Source organism: Branchiostoma lanceolatum, chromosome 9 (genome assembly GCF_035083965.1).
Source record: "Branchiostoma lanceolatum isolate klBraLanc5 chromosome 9, klBraLanc5.hap2, whole genome shotgun sequence".
In the NCBI taxonomy this organism is placed as follows: Eukaryota; Metazoa; Chordata; class Leptocardii; order Amphioxiformes; family Branchiostomatidae; genus Branchiostoma; species Branchiostoma lanceolatum.
Genome location: NC_089730.1, coordinates 17,722,367 through 17,745,594, shown reverse-complemented (window position 1 = coordinate 17,745,594; position 23,228 = coordinate 17,722,367). Strand labels below are relative to the sequence as shown.

The window sequence follows — 23,228 nt, the reverse complement described above, 5'->3', positions numbered from 1 at the left end:
GTGTTTAAGGAAAGCTGCAACTCGAGCGCGTTGAAGACCCTAGCAGATGTAAGGATCAATGGCTCGGTCTTAATGTTTTCCAATGATTTTTCGACATTCGGTACTTTCTTTGGGTGTACAATTCTAAGTCTGACTCTTCGACGACCCATACTAGCAAAACACGTGTAGCGCACTAAGACTGATTCGAAACCTTGCATCTGCTTGCAGAGTAGCGTTCCATACCAGCGTCATCAATAAATGAGAGGCTCTTGTGCAAACAATAGAATTGCGCCGCTATGCTCAAGGACACACTCTGTAAATGTCACGGGGGCATGACCTGTACACTTATCTACTCGCGCATGCGTCAAATCGTCATGTAAATGAGAATTGCGTCAACGTATTATGCAAATGAGAGAACACAATGGGTAGAGCTGCTCAACTATTACGTTTTATCCGCCTGCTTATCATCAATAACAATTAAAATGCCACCAGAAAATCAATTTACACTGCAGCCAGATTTTCATAGTGCACTGGTCAATTCAAACATGTTATGAGCTAGTCGCAGCCACCGTGCTTGCTGGTTGAACCAGAAGGAGTAAGATATCATTATGATATATCATTATAAAGACCCAAAAGCCAAAGTTATCTTTCGCTCACTGGACCCGCAACACGTTGGCGACCTCTCTGCGACCGAGCGATTTGATAACCTCCACCAGGCGCTCTTACGGGCGTATGCATCGTAGAATTCGGTAGAAAAAGGAATAATTAGCCAGTAGAGTCAGTCCACGGTGAAGATCACATTTCGCCCGTTTAGGAGTCTGCAAGGGAAACCCTGGCGTAGTTAGTCTAGTAGAGACTAGCGATTTGATACCGCGCTAAACGAATTTTATTGATGAAAAACACGAATCTTTTAACGCTTTGTGTGATTTGTTGTCTTTTTAGATATACTTGTACGTTTTGCATGGTATCCCCATTGAAAACTCAAGGCTAACTCAAATTCAATATAGGACGCAGCGAGGTCGCCAACGCGTTGCGGGTCCAGTGAGAGGGGGGGGGGGCTTAATGCTGTACAACATTAGTCTGTTTGTGAGTCCATTGTAATTTGAGAACCAAAGTTTAGCCACTGATGACTGACAGAACGTGGAGGTCAGAAACGCAAGAACTTACTAACAGGTCAAAGGCCCCAAAGATGTTTTTTTTCATTTCCTGTCTTCAATTTTCTGCCGTATGAATGTATATTACCTTATGAGACCTTTATGGAAAAATCCAATAGACTTAATAGCCTAGAAATTCTCAATGATAAATATTACAAGGTATTTGCGAAAAATAACGATATTTCATGGAGGTATGAGATTTCTCGGATCGACGGATGTCTTATTAATTTGTGTCTGTTTTTCAAGGGTTTCGTGTCAAGTGCAGCAGAAGTGTTCGCGCTATGTCTAATGGTCATAGAAGCGCTGTCTACCACGCGGAGCGCCCTCGGCATCCTGCTCATGAACAGCATCTACATCGTACAAATAGTCTTCCAACTCTTCTTCGAGCTCTACAAGTTCGTCCGTCCCAAAGAAGACCGACCCGCGTCTTGGAAATGGCTTCTCGCGTTCCTCGTGTCGACGATACTAGCGATCGGGTCCTTCGGTGTCATCGTGTACTTCACAGCCGACATGGACCCGAACTCCGGCTGGAAGGTTCCCCTGGCCGTGTTGCTACTATCCCTAGCCTGGGCGCCGGTCATGCAGAAACTACAGACCCAACGGTGGGATGCCGAGGAGGTCGACGAAGAATCCCAAAAGGACCCGAACGAAGCCGACGACGACGAAGATGAAGAAGACGAGGAGAAGAAGTTCCAGAGGACCCGACCTGACAAAGACGCCCGCTGGCGTTCTGGGATGATCACAAGTTTCCTGAAGCTACTCCTCACACCAGCAGTGGTGACACTGTATGTCTACACATTCAACATAGGAAGGGCAGAGGTACGTCATCCGTTTTTAAACATCATTTTCACTTGATACTGTCAGGAAGCATGTTTTCTTTGGGTACATATTTCCTAGTGTCTAGGCAATTGAATAGGTGTATTTTCGTAAAAATCAGTTGAGGAGACCTTACCGTATGTTTACCAAACCCCGGAGGTTGTTCGACGCTATCGCAAACCTACAACCAATCTTTAGCAAAAAATCATGAGAAATGTGAATAATTTGAACGCGATATTTCTAAAAAATACATGAACAAAATGAAGGCCATTGTTCCTGTTTCTAGGTGATGTGGAGCTGGACTGCGTGGTCACAGATCAACATGTCTCACCCCGCCATCAACTCCTTCCTCGTCAACATCTTCACGAGTTTCGGGGCCTACATCTTCTGTCTGTTCGCCTGCAGCATCTGTATCTACCACGTGGGATTCGCCGTGCCTCTGCTTCTCTGTGAGTCGCTTTTAACTTAGTATAGCATCAGAACTATCAAATGACTATTATGGAGAATATTTTTTTTTTACAATCAGTCATCTCAAGATACTTTATTCTATCCCAGAATACGTTGTAGTCTGTGCGAAAAAGTGAGACCCCAGTAGCCCCCATGCGGTTGTATTGTGTATATCATAAACTGCTATTTCACACAGAAATAAACACTCATACTCATATTGAAGCATACAAAACCCCGCGCATAATGGATGGATCTATTGTCGAAGCTGTGGAGGAGCTTGAGTAAGAAGAACAATAAAGATTCATTCAAAGTTACGACCTTTAATGTGTACACGTGCACCCTGTATCAAGTAAATCATTTCTTGATATTTCAGCCACGGTATTCGCCTACTTGTTCGCCTTTATTGTACCAGTCTGTGAGGTGTTCATACCGGAGGAAGCCTGCATTGCGGACACATTGAGGTATGTATTCATTGTTACACAACCGTTTGTATCCACCAACAATAATGCTGTGCGATGTATTTACGATACTTAGATGTAAATTATGCTTGGAATTGATTATATTAGATAACAGACAAATTCCTCAAATGCGAGATGTTCTAAGAGTCCTAGACGAGCAATATGTCCAACACTACTTACCTGTAAAGCCGTTTAAGGTTATGCCTATAAAAACTTGCCTGTCCTATTTCCCTAGCTACTCCTGGGGCATCCCTGCAGCAGTCTGCCTGTTCCTGGCCCAGCTCATCTCCGTCTGGAGTTTCCTAGCCAGGAGCCCGACAAATGTTCTGGAAAAAGATTCCAAGGTAATTTGCACATTTTATTCTAACCTTCATTCTATTGAGGCAATGGCCAAGGAAATTGCTAAACCAATACAAACAACAACTTTAAATAGCATTTGACCCGGATACCTTGGCTGATAACACATTTAACGACGGTGTGTGTTCTTTCAGATTTTCTGGTTGCCAGGCTACAACAACATCTTCCTGGAGCAGTGGCTGATCCTTGGCAGGAAGACGCGCTACAACAACAAGAAACAGTTCAAGGAGCGGACTAAGATTGTCAAGAACGCGTGCGTGTACATCTGCAGCACGATGTATCACGAGGTATTTTTATCTTTTTATATCAAAGTTAAACTGCAATTTATAGTACATGAGTTTGAACCTGCCCAGATTTTTTACTTATGAACACCAGTACATAGCAAGGAATGTTTATCTAATGCCGTAAGGACTTTGATAAATATGCAGATAATGTATCAGCAATCAGTTGTACCATTGGGTACTCTTCAGAACTGATTGTCTATAGATATCTAGCATTAAGAGTTTTTTTTCGTCAAAGTTTGACAACAAGTAATGGGAAGGTAGGTTTTGCAGGTGAAATTGTGTGTTTTATTGAACAATGTTTTCAAGCATGAGACATGCTTGGAATCTCTACCACTTATGAATTCTTCGATTTACTCACAACACATTTCCTACTAAAAATCCTATCGAAATCTATTTCATCTCGTTTAAGTCTGAAGAAGAAATGGAACAACTTCTTCTTTCCCTGAGAGGCATCGCGAATGATCTGCAAGATGAGGCGAAGCGACATTTTGAAGCTCATGTCTTCTTCGACGGTGGTTGCAAGCAAGGTCAACCCTCCCGATGGGCGTTACAGCTGTTATCGTTGGTCGACAAGACAATGAAGGTTTCTTCAAGTAAGTGGCCAAAAATAGGGTTTGTGCTATCAGGATTTTTCGCCAGTCTTCTCTTTAAAGTAGTTTAAGATATGAAAAAATCGAAGTGGGGAGACTAATAAATCCATTGATTGATTATTTGATTGATTGACGTCTCACTGAATTAAATCTATTCAAGCACACATTGGGAATGAATGACTTGAAAAGCTATGAATGGATTCTAATGGCGATTTGAGACTCCTACCGACTTTCCTTGGAACTGAAATTGACTTTCTGTTTTCTTTGTTCTTGATTTTCAAAGCGACAGATAGCAGTTCTCTCTCTGTTATATGTAGCCGGTATAACAGACCTTCGGCGTAACACACCAACTATTGACGTCGGAAAGAGGTGATGTGGATTTCGGCGACTTTTCATATTGTTTTAGAATTGCGGGGCAGTTTCAGATTTGCTGTAAAATAATTTTTTTCTCGTTTAACATGAATGTTCCAGAGGAGAACGTGTTCAGCGACGGTAAGTGTGAGAAGTGGGACACACCATACGGACTGCAGCTGTCATGGCGGGTCGGCACCAGGAAGATGCCCTTCAACATTCATCTCAAGGACAACTCAAGGGTAAGGCCACTGTCGTTAATAAGCAAGGAAAGACAAAACAAAGTATACAGAATTGAGTTTATCTCTATGTGTGCGCGTGAATATTCTATTAAACGAGGGCTCTTTTTGCTGCTTGTAAGATAAATATCAGAATGATATGCCTTTTGCAAAAATAAGTAAATGCCATCCATTGTTTTTTTCAGGTGCGGGCTAAGAAGAGGTGGAGTCAAGTGATGTACATGTCGTATATCCTCGACTATTTGTGTAAGTTCATAATATCAAACGATATTTCATTGGCCGAAAAAATTTCCAATAATCTTTCAGTTCTTGACTAAACTACAGCTACTACTTTTAGATCTAGAGAATGTTTCCTGAAGCACGTTTTCCCCCTTTAATACATTGTAGATTTAATATGATGTAAATCAATTTTGCAAGTGGCTTCTTTTGTCTTTTATTTTTAGCTACATACAATCCGCTCGGTATGACGTCAGGAGCCATAGAAGATGACGACATCAAGGCGTCATCCCCAAAGAAGGGCAGCCTGTTCATGGCGCCAACAGGGCCGCACAGGGCGAGACTCAACAGTCCGTACGGGTGGACAGCATCGGTGTAAGCTTTTTTTCATGACTATAAGTCAGGTGTTTTGCTGCATAGATCTGTTTTGGTCGCGCTACTATCTTCGACTGGCTTATAATTCCAAGTATATGTCAACGGACTGGAGTTATATATACTCCGAACACATATAGATTTTGAAAAATATGCCCTTTTATACAAGACGTTCCGAAAATTAATGCAATTTTCCCATTATGTAATAAGATAATTCATCCACTTTTTCGTCATTCGTCCATCTATTTAGGTATTCATTTTCAGTTATGACTATAACTTTATCTAGCGGACTCCTAACAAATATTGCATCAATCTTTCACACTCACCCTTTTCTCAGTGACGACCGCCAGCCCTACATCCAAGTGGACTTGGGCGAGACCAAGATGGTGACGGGGGTGGTGACCCAGGGCAAGCCCGGAGAGGACCAGTGGGTGAGATCCTACACGATACAGTACCAGGGCAAGGATGTGGGCAGCATCAGTCGGCTGGGTACCACCAGTGTGAAGTGGGACTCCTACAGCGAGGGAGTTGATGGTGAAACGACGGTAAGTTTTAAACAAACAATGTTCAATGGCAGTTCAATAACATCCCGCTAGATGAATTTAGATCACGGAGCCTAATGGAACTTATTGAGATATGTATGATATGTAAAGAAGACGAAAATAAAGTTTGATCAGAGACTGAGCGAATTATATTGACTGCTTACTGTATAGTATAACATCAACTAATTGTATTTTTGGAATTCTTTGCTGCATCCCCGTCGAACTTGAAGACGTTTGAATGCACTTTTTCGGCAGCAAGGCGCACAATTTGCTTTTCTTAAATCATATAGAATGTCCGTCAATGCTGTGTTTATATGTTTATCAAAATACATATGTTACTATCTGATTCGGTTTCAAAGCATATGATTCATGTATATTGAATAACTATGTATCTTTCCTTAACAATTCAAGGTGTTTAATGGTAACAGTGACAGTGACACACCGGTGAAGCACTATCTGAAGAAGCCCATCTGCACGCGTTACCTCAAGATCTGCCCGACCCCTGGCGACTGGCACAATGCCTGCAGCATGCGACTGGAAATCCTTGGGTATAATCCCGGTAAGTTCACGCACAAGTTTACCAATTTTGAGGAAAAAAAAAAAACATAGTTGCACAATACATTTGCTCTGCAACGCGATGCATTTGCTGTTGCATTTAACTCATAGATAAAGCTATTAAACTCTGATGATTGTATGTTTAACATAGCTTTATACATGTAAAGATACGTCCCTATAGGTTCACACCCTCAATCAATAGTTCTCAGACTGATAAAATTAACGAGTCAACACAGCATTGATAGGCCACGAGTATGCAAATCTAAATATGTAAATGAGGTTCAGAATGAGTTTTCAATTCTAACCAACACAGAGGACAAACTGGACAATACCTACCTGCTGGTGACAGACGCTGACGTCAAGTTTAACCCTGACGCCGCCAAGGCCCTGCTGGACATCACGGCACGTGACCCGGCGGTCGGGGCCGTGTGCGCCCGTACCCACCCCATTGGAACGGGAGCTGTGGCCTGGTACCAGATCTTTGACTATGCCATCGGACATTGGCTAAACAAGGTATCTATAATGTTACTTTGTAACGCACAACATGATTATTACTTTTACTGTTGATTGCATATATATCTATGTCACTGTTTTCAAGAGCATAACATTTGATTGGAGGCCATGATGCTTCATTGCGAATTACAAGTTTTAGCTGTTCTTTTTATGTGAAATCGGTTAATATGGCAGATGTATAGATGGACATGAAAGCATTCAATATTGTTGAATGTAATCTCAGCTCGATATGTCTAATGTGTGTAACATATGCAAGAAATATTCAAACATATCATTTTGATGTTGTACATTTTGGAGGTTAATTGTTTTCTTTACTCAGTCCTCCTCGTACAACTTGTCGACTTAATGTAAATAACTTAATAAGGAAACTGAACGCAAATATACGCTGTCACCTCTTATATTTCAGTGTGCCAACAACGTGCTGGGCACCGTTCTCTGCTGTCCCGGCTGCTTTAGTGTTTACCGAGCTAAGGCCGTGAGAAGCACCCTCCCCACGTACTGTACCCACGTCACCAAGGCGAACGAGTTCCTCATCAAGGATATGGGAGAGGACAGATGGCTCTGTACCCTCATGGTAATGTCAATGTCACGTTTTTCTCCGGAATTTTACAGTTTCAGTGTCGCAAGGAATTCTCGGTATACATTATAAAAGTTTGCAAATACGTCTAGACCGAATAATAGACATTTGACCACAATGCATTGTGACTGTACGTGCGCACTTGAAGCTGCGAGATGATTGCATTGGGCTGTTTCTACCTCAATTCATTGTCACCGTGCCTGTTAGTTGAACCTGGAGGAGACCTCATTTTTTTACTATTCAACATGCATTGGTGGACATTCCGTCATAGCCATGGGAAAAAGTGGTAAACGTTTATTCCCTATTAGTGTCTTTTTCTAGATATGTTTGATCATAATGCCGAAGCATCTGCCTTTTCTATATAAAACATGATTAAAACCATTGTTGATGTCTGTTGTTGTTACTCTTGTGTTTTAATAACAGGTTGAAAATGGCTGGAAACTTGAGTACTCTGCCGTGTCTGAAGACTCCACCTTCTGCCCTGAGACGTTTGACGAGTTCTTCAAACAGCGCCGCCGCTGGCTTCCCTCGACCGTGGCCAACCTCGTTCTGATGATCCAGAAGTGGCAGACGATGGTCAAGAACAACAACAACATCTCCCGCCTCTTCATCCTGTACCAGCTGCTGCTGCTCTTCTCCACGCTGATTGGTCCGGGGACATGCTGCCTGCTTGTCTCTGGTGATTCTTGTTTAGGCTCTCTTGGCAAAAGTGTCACTTTATCTTTTGTTGAGAGAAAAAAACACAAGCTCATAAACATGCTTCCATGTGACAAATTTATTGTGTATCGTTTATCTGAAATTAAATAATTGACATGCGATATACATGTACGTGCAATAAGTTATTTCAAATATTGTTTGTAAACATAACGTTCTTCCTAACTGTATAACCATAACCAATGTCACATTTAAACGTGTATACAAACAATGAGATCTATATATAAAGTAATATACTTTAGTTTCATACATGCATATTAATTAGTACCTCCTTATTGTGTGATATAGGTGGGCTGAACTACGCCTACGGCGTGAACGTCACAGTGACCATGGTACTCCTCGTGTTGACCTCAGTAGCGTACGCTATGATTTGCCTCTACACGTCACAGAATTTCCAACTACAGGTACGAAAACTAAGACTTAGACTGCACAAATTATTATTAACAGCGATATGATCCGAATTTTCTTTACTGAGTCAGGCTTTTCTGATAATTCTAGACTCGTACATTCACTTCCCTTTTTAATGGTGTTTAACTTTTCTCTTCCAATTGCAGATGGCTCAAGTCTTGACGTTTGTCTTTGCTATCGTAATGGCTGCAGTAACTGTGGGAACCGCAAGAGAAGTTGTGGAGGGATTATCTGGTCCCCCACCCCTGCCAACAGGTAGCAATTAAAATCAATAGCAACAGCTTTTCTACCGTCAACAAGGCGGTTATGTTTTCAGTGTCGTTTGTAAAAGTCTAAAATGGATGTTTGGCTGGTGGTGTTTGCGGACAGCATAACTCGTTTTGCGTACAGTTTTTGAACAGACTCATTGTGGCTTCAGAATGCCGACTTGACTTTACCGAACAAGACTTCAAAAATCAAACACACGGCAAAGTCATAGTGTGCCGATAGTCGTTTCACACATGTCTCGGAGTAATGTTATATCTGAAAATGAAACAAAATACTTTTATGAATTGCAACATGCGACTGCCTATGGCAAGTTTTAGTTATGTCACTTCTTACAATAAATCTATTCACTATTCAATGTAACGTTAGATGCCCCGACAGTGGACCCCGACACACTGGTGCTACCTGTTCCCGTTAGTACCATCTACTTCCTCACCATCATCGCCATTTTCATTGTGACGGCCCTCCTGCATCCCACGGAGTTCTTCTGTCTCATCCACGGCATCTGGTACCTGTTCTGTCTCCCGTCAGGATACCTGCTGCTCACCATCTACAGCATCTGTAACCTCAACGACAGGAGCTGGGGTGAGAAGTGTTATTCGTTAAAGTCAATGTCCGTACCTAGGTAATTATGTCGAATTGATGTCATGTGTGTGCGCGTCCACTCCTGACAACCATAGCAACACCGATATAATGATTGCTAGCTATATCTCTTTGTTGCTTACATTTTTCAGTATTATCAATTTGCTTTTTTTTGTTTACTAAATGCAACCATCTCACTTGTCAGTTGGTTGGAAGATTATCAAGAATGATGGCGGATTCAAAGTTTACACAGGGTGTATAATTTTGATAACGGCTATAATATCTAACAATGAAATTCTTACTTTTTCAAGGTACTCGGGAAGGGAAGACAGTAGGAAGTGGTAAGAGCTGGACAGAAATCTGGTGGAGTTTTGTGGATGCCATGAGAAGGTAAACGTACGGATGATTCCTATGATTTCAAATAATCTTATTGTCATCATCATTTATGGCTCCTTGCCCGCACCAAGTGCATATCTTCCATGATGTTATGTAGGTCCTTGCCTTATACTCCGACATTTTGGACAAGTTGTGCTACAGTGCAAAATATTGAATAGATTCCCGAGGTTCTGAGACACAAAGCAGCATATCCATTTCTTTTTGTGTTGCTAGGTGCTGTAACTGTGGACCAACACAAGAGGTGGACGAACCGAACGTAGAAGAGATCCAGTCAGAGCCTCCAACCCCAACGCAAGCTAAACCACCACCTTCCCCGATAGGTAACTAATGTGATATTTTGAATGATAAGAATATAGATCCGTCCTGGAATGATATAGAGCCCTATATTTTGACGTGTTCAAATAAAAAACCGGGTAAAGCAACTTTAAACATGTTTTTTTTTCTCTTTGACAGAATGACTATACATACCTATTCATTAAAAAACCTTGTCAAACAATATTGAACATATATTCGAAGACAAAAGCAATCGTTTATACTGTTACATCCGATGCCAATGTATCCTCATAAACTTGTTAAAACAGGTTTGCTCATTTGTATATTTCAATAATAGTCGAAGACCCAGGGGAAGAGGAAGAGGGAGAAGACAAACCAAAGAGGAAGAAAGGTACAGATTACAATGAATAATCAGCTTTCAAATGTTTGAATTCGAGAATGGTTGTCATGTTTACGTCACGTGGCCTTAAGAAAAACGTTTTGTCTTTAGTTTCAACCGTCGTTGTTTCCGCACAGGTTTCGGCGCAGTGGCTTTCTCTCTAGGTCAACTCGGGCGTAAAGGTACTCTTTTGACCTAATTTGAAAATGCCCTTTGTCATATCATATAATTTTACCATGAATATGTTTATGATTTTATATACCTGTTGTCAGAACATGGCTATATGATGTCTATATCTATATGTCTATGTATTTGATACATACTGACATATTATGCAGTTATTGGCTACGAGCGGTTATCCACAGCTAGTGATTATTGCTTTCGTTATGTAATCCGTGCTCATGTGGCATCTCCAATATTTACAAATACAATTAGAAACCAAAGGGCCTTTCTATCCTTATTTGCAGGAAGCGGAAAGGCTGGACCAAGTGCTAGACGTATACAGAAGTCAGGTATGTGACAAGTTGCTCTACCAGCTAATTGTACATTACAAACTGACAAGTTTCAGGAACACGCATACGCCATGCAAAGCTAGAGCGCTAACCTATCTCGGCCTACCCCAGGCAATTGTAAACTTTTTCTTCTTCAAATTTTCAGGGTGGTTCAAGCCACGTACCGGCCAGAGTCTTGCAAGGAGAGGTAAAGTAATAACTTGTAAAAAACTAGTAATATTTCTTATCGATTTATGCTGATATATCGAATCTTTAACACGTTTAAGTCTGAACCTCAGCTAATAGCAAATAAATGTATTCAACAGCTAGTTGCTACAATGAAATATAAGGGCAAAAGTGAAACAGCAAATAGATAATGCTCACCAATGTTTCCTCACAGCCACCAGAAAGCAATCTGCCTGGAGGAGGAGCCTGCTGGATACCGACAAATTATCTACTGCAATGTGGCTACCTGCAGAGTTCAAGGTAATTTTTCGAAACTGTGTACATAGCAATTACGACTGTATTGACATGATGTACGATGCAGATGTCTTATTTGTCTGACAATGTTTACTTCACTGGCTAAAGTTAGAATGCGTAGTTATTGAGACCTGGCCATGGATAGTTGCGAACATTAATGGAGAAACATGTCGTTTAACATACTGTAATGCTATCGCTGTCATTTTGTGTTTTTCAATACAAATTTACATGCATTTTCTCAGGATCGCTACTTGAATAGCTTCCTCCAGCATGGATACGATGACACTACGTTTATAGCAGGGATGTCAGATGGGGTAGGTTCATAATTTTTGTTTTCTCATCAATATCTTTTTTCTCTAATCATTTCGATCATTGGTGACTGGATAGAAGGCATGAATCAGTAAATTTCCCAATAATTTGGCTAATAACACCGGGTCACCTGATTTTGCATATGTATATTGGGTCTCGGACGTGCTATAGTTTGATCAATACTTTGGCAGTTGCGTTTGTTTTTTTCATCTTTATTATTCCCTTTTCTACCAGTTTGAGAGCAATACCTATGGGGTATTGTTTCAATTGATAATTATAACTATGACATCTTTCTATTTTGTCACCGACTGTTTTATTATATTGGATTGGAAAAGAATAGAATCACACTCTTATAACTTATTCAAATCCGACAGATCATGTCCTACCACCAGTAATTATACCATCATGATTACCGCAGGTTTATGGCACTGTGTATACACCAACGATATATGTATTCCTAACATAATATCAAATTAGCTTAATCGACAATCACATGCATGTCACATGTCATCACACAGGATCTGGAGTTTATCGGCGTGACGAAGATCCACCGCCCCGCCCTTCTGAGGGAGATCGACAAACTGTCGGAGTATCAGATCGACATCAAAGTGCCGGTTCGTTTGCATTGGTTTCTTCATGTTCGGTCGTATGGATTTGTTCATGCTGTAACTTCAAATCAGTCTAGCAACTCAACCCTACTTTCGTTCTCATTTTTTTTCCAAATACAATTCCTGGGTGGAACGCTCTGCCTGGCCCGGTCGTGTTGTCTCCAACATTTGAAACTTTCCGGGCCAGACCTGGACCCCCCTACTTTACCCCTGACGGGGTTTATCTTGGGGTAAACCCAAGTTGAAGTTGAAGTAATTGGAATGTCATTAATTTAACAAATCTTTAAGGCGAATCCAGAAAAACAGAATATTGGTGAGGTGCAATTGAGGTACAGTTAAGTTGGTAGCACGTAAGTATCCTCGCGCACTGTTTCTGCTGATAAGAATAGTCTGAATAAGGTTGCATTTGAGACATATTTATGTTCATATGAGCCTTTATACTTCCCATCTCAGTAGAGCAGACTCCTTTAGTCATATTTGACAAGCTGTAGTCCTCTGGGTTTCTATATCTAATGATCGTTTTGACGGCATGATCATTCAAAGCACGTGGTGTTACAGAAGAGTGGCATAAGCAATGCGTCAAAGGTGGTGGAAAGTCGGTATCGTCTCCCGTTCAGGAAATTCTTTGCCTCGTCGACGATTTAAAACTCACTACGATTTTGGACTGTTGCGTTTTATATACAGGAAACAGTTGAAGAATGGCTGGACATGATTGGTCTGGAGAAATACAACGACAAGTTCGTGTACGAAGGCTATGACGTCACAAGTCTAGTCAACATTGAGGAACAACAGATACGGGAGAACCTTGGCATCAATAAAGCTGGTTTGCCGATACAATTTTTCTTTATTTATGCTATTCTACAAGAATAACAAAATGTTGGATAGGCCTTTTGTGAATTTTCAGACAACAGTTTCATGACAAACCTTTCATAACACAAGAAATTATTCAAAACACTGGATGTCCGTCATGTTTCGATTGGCTTCACATAGGATTTTCATTAGCATGAATAGTGCAGTATTAATGGGGTCATTTCCATATCATATGCAGTAAACATCGTGACCGACCTTTTATGATTTACAGCACATGTCAAACGTATGCTGATCGCTCTGAGCAAGCTACGCCACCCAAGCGAACGTAAGTATATGATATCGGCTAAACTTTTTTTTGCAATATTATAAAAATCATTATAAAAATGTATTATCTCTAGAACAATACGTAGTTATTCAAGTTTATTCAGTTACAGAAGATTGAGAAGAAGTCTGTACTGTCTAAAAGAAACTATAATCTTTATAATGATTAAATGTTATTCCGTTGATTAAAGTCGTCTACATTGTTAAGATGCATTGATATCATTGCCTTGTTTGCCCTTGACGATCACTAGTTGACGAGCGGATTGACAAAGTCAAGAAGGTGGTGAGCAAGCTGACGACACAGAAAATGGAGAATGTGTCACAGGATCACGTGCGATACAGGTACACATAGATAATGTACTATTGGTAAGGCTTACTGATATGAAGACTACGTTGCGATGTGATTAAACAAAACAGTACAAATATGTACATGGTGTATATTTGTTTTGTCGAATTGTCGTACAAAGGAAACGAATGGTTTTCAATACTTTCATTCCTTTTTTTTTTCCTTTTCATGTCACGCACAAAACAAAGCATTCTCGAGGTCAGTGTTGCCTAAAACCTTACTGAAATCTGTGAGAGATAGATGAAATGTAATGATATATTTCAAGTAAAGTGTACATAATATAAAGGCAGCGTAAAGGCAGCGTTTTGAGAATGAAGCACAAACGGGTTTCCGGATCCATTCACACAAAAGGTTTGAAAAATGAATTAACTCCGTAAAGCAAAAATCTCCGATAAACTAAATTCTATTAAAATGTTTCCCAGGGAGAACAGATTCTGGGCCAAGCTCAGGAACAAGTGTATAAAGCAGGATTACGGAGTGTTCAGTCAGAACGTGGGGCTGAAGGAACAGCTGGAGGAGCTGAGGAACTCCTGGCTCATCATCCTGGCTGTGTCAAACGCGCTGTGGCTGACTCTGATCTTGACCCTGGCACAACAGGCTAACCTACAGGTTTGCAGCGTTTACTTTGCTTAACAAAGTTCTTCTTATGCTAGGGTCACATTTTCCGGCCAGGCTGTTTGCGGAAACGAAAAATCAAAGTGTATGTCCATGGATTTGCACAAGCTATGCTCTTAAATAGTTTTGTGTACGTTTTGTGTTTTTGTTGTCTTTTATATTATACTTTTTGTTCCCAAAGACTGCCCGTCTGGGCCCCGGATTGGAAATGTGACCCTAGCATTACAGGGAGCATGTTTTGCACGTTCCATCGTTGGTGTAATCCTACTTCTAGTGTCATCAAGGCAATGTTAACTTGTTCTACTTCCCACTACAGCTAGGTGTCGTTGTGATTGTAATGAATCGGCCCATCTGTGACTCCCTCTCCCCCATGACTATATATGACTGATGTAGACTGCTTATCTAATTAAAAAGTATTGAAAAACGTGTCTAGATGGCATGGAATGCAGAGAGGCCAATTCTATTGCAATTTAATAATGTGAAAAGATGTATGATTTAAATAACAATTCAAATATCTAACAGACGCAATGACAAAACACCACAACTACACAAGATTTCATTTACGAAAAAAAGAGTACTTTTTGTAAGTGAAATGAATAATGTTCCGGTTGAAAAGCGTTTATTCAATGTATGATCTAATAAATTCTGATAAACTGGAAATGAAAGCATTGTGTTCGCCTCTTCCAGCTTCTGGGAACCAATCCGCTAGGTCTGGTCTTCCTCTCTGTGTTCGGCTGCATCATCGTCATCCAGTTCCTGGCCATGTTGGTTCACCGCGTGTGGTCCCTCATGCATCTCCTGGCCAGGGTCAAGTATCCATGGCAACGGTTGGAGGATGACGTCACCATTCCCACCCCTGACCCTGGGGCTGACGGGCAAAAGTCGGCTGAAGAAAAGGCCAAGATGATGACCATCGACGAAACTGCTGAAGAAGAGGTTTACGATAACCCGATGGCTGAGACCGATGACCAGCCTGTATATGACGATCCTAACAATCTCTAATGGTGCAAACGAATCTGCAATCTGTATAACTGCTATTATATTTAATGCATTGATCATTCTGAAGAAAAGGTGAAGTGTAATTCCCTTTACCGAAATTGTCGGCTGTCCAACTTCGGTCTTCATCAAGAAATGAACAATCTACTGCTTTTTTGACGCGCTTAAATTTAAGAATAATTCCTGCTAACGGATTTTCGAATACAAAATCAAAGATCCGTGCAATTTTAGAGTAGATTTACCTGGACATCATCAATTGTATTGCTTTTCAGCTTTTTGTATAGGTTCAATAGATCAATCTATTGTGATTTCGAAAATTTGTATGTAGAGTATAGTCATTAAATTCTACAGTAGGTCGTTCTGTCTCAGGCATCAGGATGTCGTTAACTTGTTCTCCCGTTTCGTTAAAAGTATAACTAAACAGGAAAAAACAACACATCATCTTAATAATCTCATCATCGTAAGATTAAATCGATGCCTAAATGTCCCCTACCCTTCATATGAGGATAGGACATGTTTATAATTAAAAAAACTGTTAAGTTTAGACTTTTCATCTTATCTGAATTTTTTTTGTAGAGTATACCCAATTTTTAGAATTGCTGTTGCGCAGTAAAAGTTGCTAGAATTAGAAATTGTATCTTAAACAATCGATAATCAATGAAGGCTATTAGGTAAGATATACACATGTTATCTTGGTAGGTAATTGTTTGCCATTTAAAAGACATAATCGACTGATTATCGACTTATCAACTTTTCCATACGTTTTGTCTATCTCAACTAAGCAAGATACGGCATATTTAGAATTGTCTAGACTTAAATGAAAATGCAATATTAGCATAAGCATGTTAATGCCATGTATATCAAATTACTACGAGAAGTATATAGACAATGATTATTGTCCTCTTTTGTAATCGCGGGTTGCTGAATGGCATTCTTCGTCTTTTCTTAGAAATATCAATAAGTTCTATTTTTCGTCACAAACTTCAGGTACATCATTTATCACGGTAATGTGTAATCCCTGGTATAGTTGCGACAAGACAGTTACTGTTGTGACAACAAGCCATTCGAAATAAATCGTCTAAAGATCTATTCAATTTTTGTTCGTCGGATCCCTTTTCCACCTATTCTATTGTTTCTTTCTTTCTATTGTTTACCTGGCATGGCACAGAAGAATGGGATAAATCTTGATCATCCTGGGGTATGCCATGGGCTGCTGTAAGTGACAGAAATTGATGAAACCGTAAACGTGATAAGTCACGCCAAAGTAGCACGTCACCGGAACGTACTGCGCATGCGCGAAACTCTTTTATGTAATGTGCACAGTGCTTCAGAAAAACGTACCATATAAGGTTGTGTTCGCATATATAAGGATAATATCCCGTCTATAGTTTCCAAATATTGTTTCGAAAAATATATCTTATGCAACGGGAAAAATTATGATGCAATGTTTACAAACATCAAACAGAAAACCGGCAGGCGCAGTACGTTCCAGTGACGTGCTCGCCAAACGTATGGTTTAATCTCGCGAGAGTTTAGAGTAAACATAAAAGTCTGGCATAAGGTAGCAGAATACAATATTCATCCGCGGCCCCGGTAATCAATAGTAAGCAGTCGCTTGGAACAGTATTTTAAAAAGCAAATACATCTTCTGTGCATAACAGCGAGTTATTGCTGAACAGCGGATAAAGATGTCTGTTTTGAGACATGTTCGATTATGATATTTGTGAGGTCGAAGTAAATTTGTGCCTGAGTACTGTTACCTCCTACTGCCGTGCTTCACTGCAGTTCACATGGTCCCCACTGGGCGTCATATAAAAAGGGCGTCAAGAAGAAAGTTTCTTAATTTTTACACCAGGATCTCAAACGTAATTTGTATTAATTTTGTGTCAAGGCGCGAGTAAAAAGAGTTCATGTCACGTACACACGTTGTTTAATATGTATCTAATTACTTAGATGTCTGGAACTTGCTGGAACCTACGTCAATACAGAGTGTGGGAGATGAAAACCTTCCTCGGAATTCCCTTTTATCCACAATGTGGTAAATAGTGGAGTTGTTATCAGATATATTACAATGAACTTCACGGTAAGGTTGTCTAAGTTTTGGTTCTGGATAAGGCAGTCATAGTTGGATTTAATTCCGGCTCTTATTCTATAACATGAAACAATCTTTATTGATGCAACAATAATACAGAGACAGTCGTATGGTCTTCTACAACTATACATGCAAACAACATACAATGGGATACAATATGACTAACCTAAGACGTACAAGTACATGCGCATGCATAATTCAAAAAGTCGAGTTTAACCTGACACTTACACTACTAGTTCTAAGATCTAATTCTGAACGCTTTGCTGCCCCTATGGCTGACTAAGCTATAGGAGACAGTGAGAGAGTGAGAGTATAAAATTCTGTTGAGCAAGCGGAAAGAAGGTTGAAAAAGTTTGAGCATCTATCATGATATCGTGGAAAAATAATATGTATATACTAGAACATGATGTCACGATTTATTTCAACAGATGAATTGGTTCGATGTGAACTTCTAGGCCACTGATACTACTAAATATAGCCACATAAAATTATCAATGAACTCTATAGACACTTTATTGTTCCTCTATCAAATAGTGCATACAGAAATACTGTGATTAGGTTTGGATACTTTTTCGGCAGCCACGTTGACTTTGTTCTAAAAGAGCAATGTAAACTTCAAGTCACGTTTTCACGGCGTGTGATTGACAAGTGAAGTTTACAATCGTCTGGGAATTTTCATAGCATAGATCAATAGAGTGAAATGCATTTAAACAACTATTTTGGAATGCTATTAATCTACGAGCAAAGACGGAGACGGATTACTGACTATCAAAGGAGTATATTTCTAATAAGGCATTTTATCAACTGTCTGTATTTCATTTTATTTTTTCTGGAAACTTTAAAGCTGGTAGCAGAGCGCACAATACTAGTATGCTGAACTACATAATGTCAAAACGTTTTCGTTGAAAATATCAGTTTTCCACTTGAAATCATCATTGCACTACATCATATTTCCATTTTCAGCAATCATAGCCGTTAATCAATGGGATGTTGGCAACAGAGTACGGTGTTTGTGTCTGTTTTATTGCAGCCTCGTCAACTTTGTTTTGGAAGGGAAAAACGGGTTCGAGCCCCGCCAACACGATGTTGAATATATATATCACAAGCTATAAACTAGTCTGCGACTCGCAGCAGCCTACGTCAGTACACTGCAGGAGAGAATGGATGTAGAGGGATGTTTATATGTATGACTAGTAATGATACAAAATGGTCTACCCTGTTTCTCTCCCGCAAGAAAATGTTGACCACAAAAATTCATTTTTTGTTGGGCATGTTGATGCGCTAATCTGTATTGAAGTTTTTACTTAATTTATAGCCTTTGTTACTTGACCTATATGGTCTAACTGGCCCATGACTGCCCACTGCAATCATAGACGTTGATTTAACCTAGAATATTCATTATATCATAGCCCCAGCTTCTTAAAATCACAACTACATTCTATAAGATGCTAAAAAGGAAAATATAATAAATAATTTTGAGATTTCTTGAGAGTTTTTGTTTATATTTCGGACTTGGTAGAGGGGAAAGTACAGAGAATAATATCTACATTGTATATTTGGCTTCATATATAGCCAATATGTTTTAAAAGTTATTTGTGGTGGAAAAGCATTTTTAGTTTGATGCATTTTTTTCTAATCTTTCATAGAAAGGATTCAAAAGCGACAATTCCAAATCATCCTCTTTGATATGACTTTTATTGACAACTGTTGTCAACTATGCAATGAAAATACATGTTGTCCACTCGCAATTCTCATAGTTCTACATATATTTACACTTGTAACAACATCAATGTATCAGTGACAATGGCCTATTGATTGATTCAATATTTGTTCAGGATTTAATGTGCTACACAGTTTTAAAACAACAGCATATTTTATGATGCACTTCTTATATCTTCCTTTTACACACTTGTACAAATTGATTAGTATGGTACTACATATTCAACGTCACAATACTTGAACCTTCACATGAGCGGATGATGCGCCTGCACTATGCGTTTTTCATCTTGAGAACCACAATCACTCCAAGGTGATGTTAACTACAGAGAGGAACTATTTTTCTTGACTCATTGCAGCTAGCTCTAGATCTGTTTCAAAACAGTCATGACAATCGTCCTTGTAGCATCCGTAGAACTTGACACATGTTTGTGTTGACCAGCAATTGAAACATACTACATTTCATTGATATAAGTCAATTGGGAATCGAACGCCTCGGTTGTGAGGCACGCTCCTGGACTGTCGTACGGACCGATGTTGTCTTGCGTGATGCCTCACATAGCTGATCCTGTTCAGAATAAATTGGACATGAAATGTAGTTATGAGTTAAATAGAATCTATGGACCATTAAGGACGAAATAGTCATGGGAACTCGTGACTTCTTCATGGTGTATGTCCGTGGTTTCGAAGTGGGATGATGTTGCACCCAAATGTGGCATGGCATAGGGGAGGTCCTTTGCATTCGCCATACCCGAGTTCTTTTGTTGTTGTGAGCCGTTTGAATTAGTGTTCATGTTTCGCGGAAGTGGATCAGGGATGCCGTCTGCTTGGGGCACCTCTGAGCCTCGTTGTAATGTTTTGTTGGAGATGATGTGCCTGTTGTATCGTAGAGAATGGTCCCGAATCTCTTCTGCTCGTGTCATCTCCGAGCCGTGTTGTGTTGTAGTAAGGGGGCAGATGCGCCTGTTGTATAGTGGGGGGTGGTCCAATATCTCTTCTGTTTCTTGCATTTCTGAGCTTTGATTTGTTGTAGCGCCCGGACAGATGCGTCTGTTGTATCGTAGAGAGCGGTCCGGGTTCGCTTCCTCTTGAGTCGTCACACCTGTGCACTGTGGCTGCGACGTGGCGTCGGGGTCTATACTTCTACTATATCGGGGAGGAAGGTTCACCACCGATGTTGCACCCTTTAAGTCCGTCTCGCCTTTGCCATACAGGACATTGTCCATTCCAACCGTCCTTGCATAAGGAGTAAACATGTCCGGGATCTCTTCATACGTGTGGTTAGGAGGTGGAGGGTCCCCTGTGGCTGGGGCAGATGTTGGTTGCTGTATGTCTTGTAGTGGTATGTCTCCGGCACCGACTGCCGCATTGTTGTGATCGGTGTTACGCTGCTGTCGTCGCTTCTTGTAGCACTTGAAGCAGGCGAATGTTACCCCGCACAGGACGAACAGACCCATGCATGCGCTTGCGGTGTATACAACTGTCATAATGGTGTGCCAATGTACCTCATCAGTTGCTGGAGAAGTGCCGTCCTGCTGGGGGTTCTTGTCCGTCAATGTTGTTATCCCTTCTGTGACCGTTGTGTTCCTCCAGGCCAGTGTTGTGGTATAAACGCCTTGCTTGGAGTTCGTGTCCGTGGATTTCACCATTCTTCCTGACCTTGTGTTTCGCCCAGAAGGTGTTTTTGTGTAGACGTCTGTTGTGACGCTGTGCTCTTGCTTCTTGCCTTCTCTGTTTCCCTCACTTGACTTGACCAGTGGTAGGTTGGCGAAGACGGTGCCTGTTGCAGACTTCGCGACGCAACGGAAGCTACCTTCCCTCCAGCGGTGGAGGTATCGCTGACTCATGTGCAGGGTGTAGATAGACTTTCCGATGTAGGGTAGACCAGGAGTGGCGGTTGTGTGCCCTGTTTCTTGGCCTGGGGACTGGGTGGTAGGAAACTTGTGCCCCATGTGTGTAGTTACGGCGCCGTCGATTGACTGTCTCTCATCAACCACCATTCCTCTTGGATCTAACCAGATGATGTCCGGCTGCTTCTCCCAAAAGACCTCACACACGAGAGTGGCTCCGTTGTCTTTGCGTGACGTCTTGACTGTCGGTGACGGACACGGCATGTCATCCTTCGCCACGTTGGCAACCTTTCTTCCGGAGAGTCTGGGCGGGTAGCTGCACTGCAACTTGTAGTATGCGCCTTTACCGAATGTCGTAGCCCCTGCAGACCTCAAACCGTCCAGCGCACAGGTGCAACGCAAAGGGTTTTCCTTGATGTGGACATGCGTGTGCAATGATGTCAGTCTCTTTAGGAGTTCGGGGCTGAGGGCCGACAGCTTGTTGTGGTCCAGAGAGACGCTGACAAGACTGGGAAGTTGATCGAACGACCTTCCAGCGATGTGTGAGATGTTGTTATAGCTCATGTGCAGATTGTTGAGCTTGGTCAGCCCTGAGAAGTACCGCTCTTCTACAGTGCGTAGCCGGTTGTGCATCAGATCCAGATACTCAAGCTGTCTCAGTGGATGTAGAGCATTCTCCTCGATTTCTTGGATTTCATTCCAAGACAGGTACAGCTTTTCCAGCTTCACGAGCCTTCCGAACCAGCTTCCGACGGTTTTGATACAGTTATAGTTCATGGATAGTGCCAGGAGGCTAGGCGCTGATTCAAATGCTCCATTTGCAACCGTCTTGATTTTGCCAGGCCCGAGAATCAGTATGGTCAGCTCGGACGGATCAGACGGTAGAGACAGGTCACCGTTGTTGTCGCGGTGCCCCACTATCTGCAGCATCACGAGAGAGTCCGCCGGACACCCAGGCTGAATCTCATCGGACTGTCCGGTCATGTCGCACACTGCGCACGGCAGCCTGTTGCTTGTGACCCATAGCAGTCCAGTACCTATATCCCCACGTACCTGGCAATACCCGGTACGCTTCACCTCGCAGTGGCCACTACAGGATGGGCCGGACTGACACTGCCTAATAAAAACTAAGCAGAAGAAAATGAACAGCAGTACCGTTTTCCCTGCCATCTTAGACTCTTTGAAATCAAAATGGGAAGCCTCTTTGTAAGCCAGCAAACACCTGATTTAATATAATGCATTAATGCATTAAAACACGTTCTGGTATAAATAGATATGGGCGTTGCAGACTAATCAGGGAACAGGCTTGGAGGGTGATACAGTTTTTTTTTCAGAAACATTACTCCAATACAACGCCCTGAGTGGCCTCCTAATCACATACTATTTAGAATTCTACTACAATGGGATCTTTATATTGTAGCAGCGGCAAGCTATGATATCATGATTGTAGCTTTTATCATTTTTATTAGATTTCTCGAATCTGACATCTCAGTTGTTGATTAGGTTGTATTTTAGATCAACCATGCATACTTTGGTAGAATACTACACATTCGAGTATTTTTTATTCTTAAAATATTTTTTTTTCTTTGTTTTGGTTTGTTATAATAACAGTCATTGGGTCAGAACTACATTTTCCTCAGCATGATTTCTGTCGTTAACCCCCCCCCCCCACACACAGATACAAACAGACACACACACAAGCACGCACACATAAACACACACACGCGCACACACACACATGCAAACAGACACACACACACGCAGACACACGCGTAGTGCACTTGTAATTCTCAAGCCTTCCGCTAGGCATCTCACGTGAACCATTTAAAAAATATTTGTGGTTATCAGCGAGCGAAAGGTTGCCAGTCGCTAAGAGCACGCTTTCGTCGGTTTAGTTTTAAATATATTATTTTGCTAAAAGGTTGTTTATTATTCGGGGAATCAGTTTTCTTGTTTGAAAATGTAGTTGGCTTTCCCATAAAGGTGTTCACTATGTGTGAATAGACAAACATGTCACATTTGCCCCAAGCTCTGTTTGTTGTGCATGTGATGTAGAAAACATAATTTTACCATGGCGTAAGGTACAACAGGAGTCCAGAATATTTTTTTATCCACAAATGATACAATT

General features: G+C 41.1%; 1 protein-coding gene across 1 annotated transcript; it reads left to right on the top strand.

Annotated features, from left to right (window-relative positions):
- Positions 1-1,385: 1,385 nt before the first annotated feature.
- Positions 1,386-15,532, top strand: LOC136441185 (uncharacterized). The gene is made up of 31 exons (XM_066437323.1): positions 1,386-1,952; positions 2,236-2,398; positions 2,770-2,857; positions 3,090-3,198; positions 3,346-3,498; positions 3,905-4,088; positions 4,557-4,678; positions 4,861-4,921; positions 5,119-5,266; positions 5,601-5,808; positions 6,217-6,364; positions 6,674-6,873; positions 7,280-7,447; positions 7,874-8,129; positions 8,453-8,568; positions 8,719-8,827; positions 9,206-9,421; positions 9,730-9,808; positions 10,028-10,134; positions 10,425-10,478; positions 10,604-10,648; positions 10,934-10,978; positions 11,124-11,165; positions 11,358-11,443; positions 11,680-11,751; positions 12,265-12,360; positions 13,039-13,177; positions 13,436-13,489; positions 13,737-13,827; positions 14,254-14,440; positions 15,134-15,532. Exons 1-31 carry the CDS (start codon positions 1,422-1,424, stop codon positions 15,446-15,448), a joined length of 4,392 nt encoding a protein of 1,463 aa, XP_066293420.1. The 5' UTR covers positions 1,386-1,421; the 3' UTR covers positions 15,449-15,532.
- The last annotated feature ends 7,696 nt before the right edge of the window (positions 15,533-23,228 follow it).

Bases quoted from the DNA above. Each gene is read 5' to 3' on its own strand.
- LOC136441185 (XM_066437323.1), top strand. From the start codon at position 1,422: ATGGTCATAGAAGCGCTGTCTACCACGCGGAGCGCCCTCGGCATCCTG. The intron at 1,953-2,235 runs GTACGTCATCCG...TCCTGTTTCTAG, and splicing joins TCAACATAGGAAGGGCAGAG to GTGATGTGGAGCTGGACTGC. The intron at 13,490-13,736 runs GTAAGTATATGA...GACGATCACTAG, and splicing joins GCTACGCCACCCAAGCGAAC to TTGACGAGCGGATTGACAAA.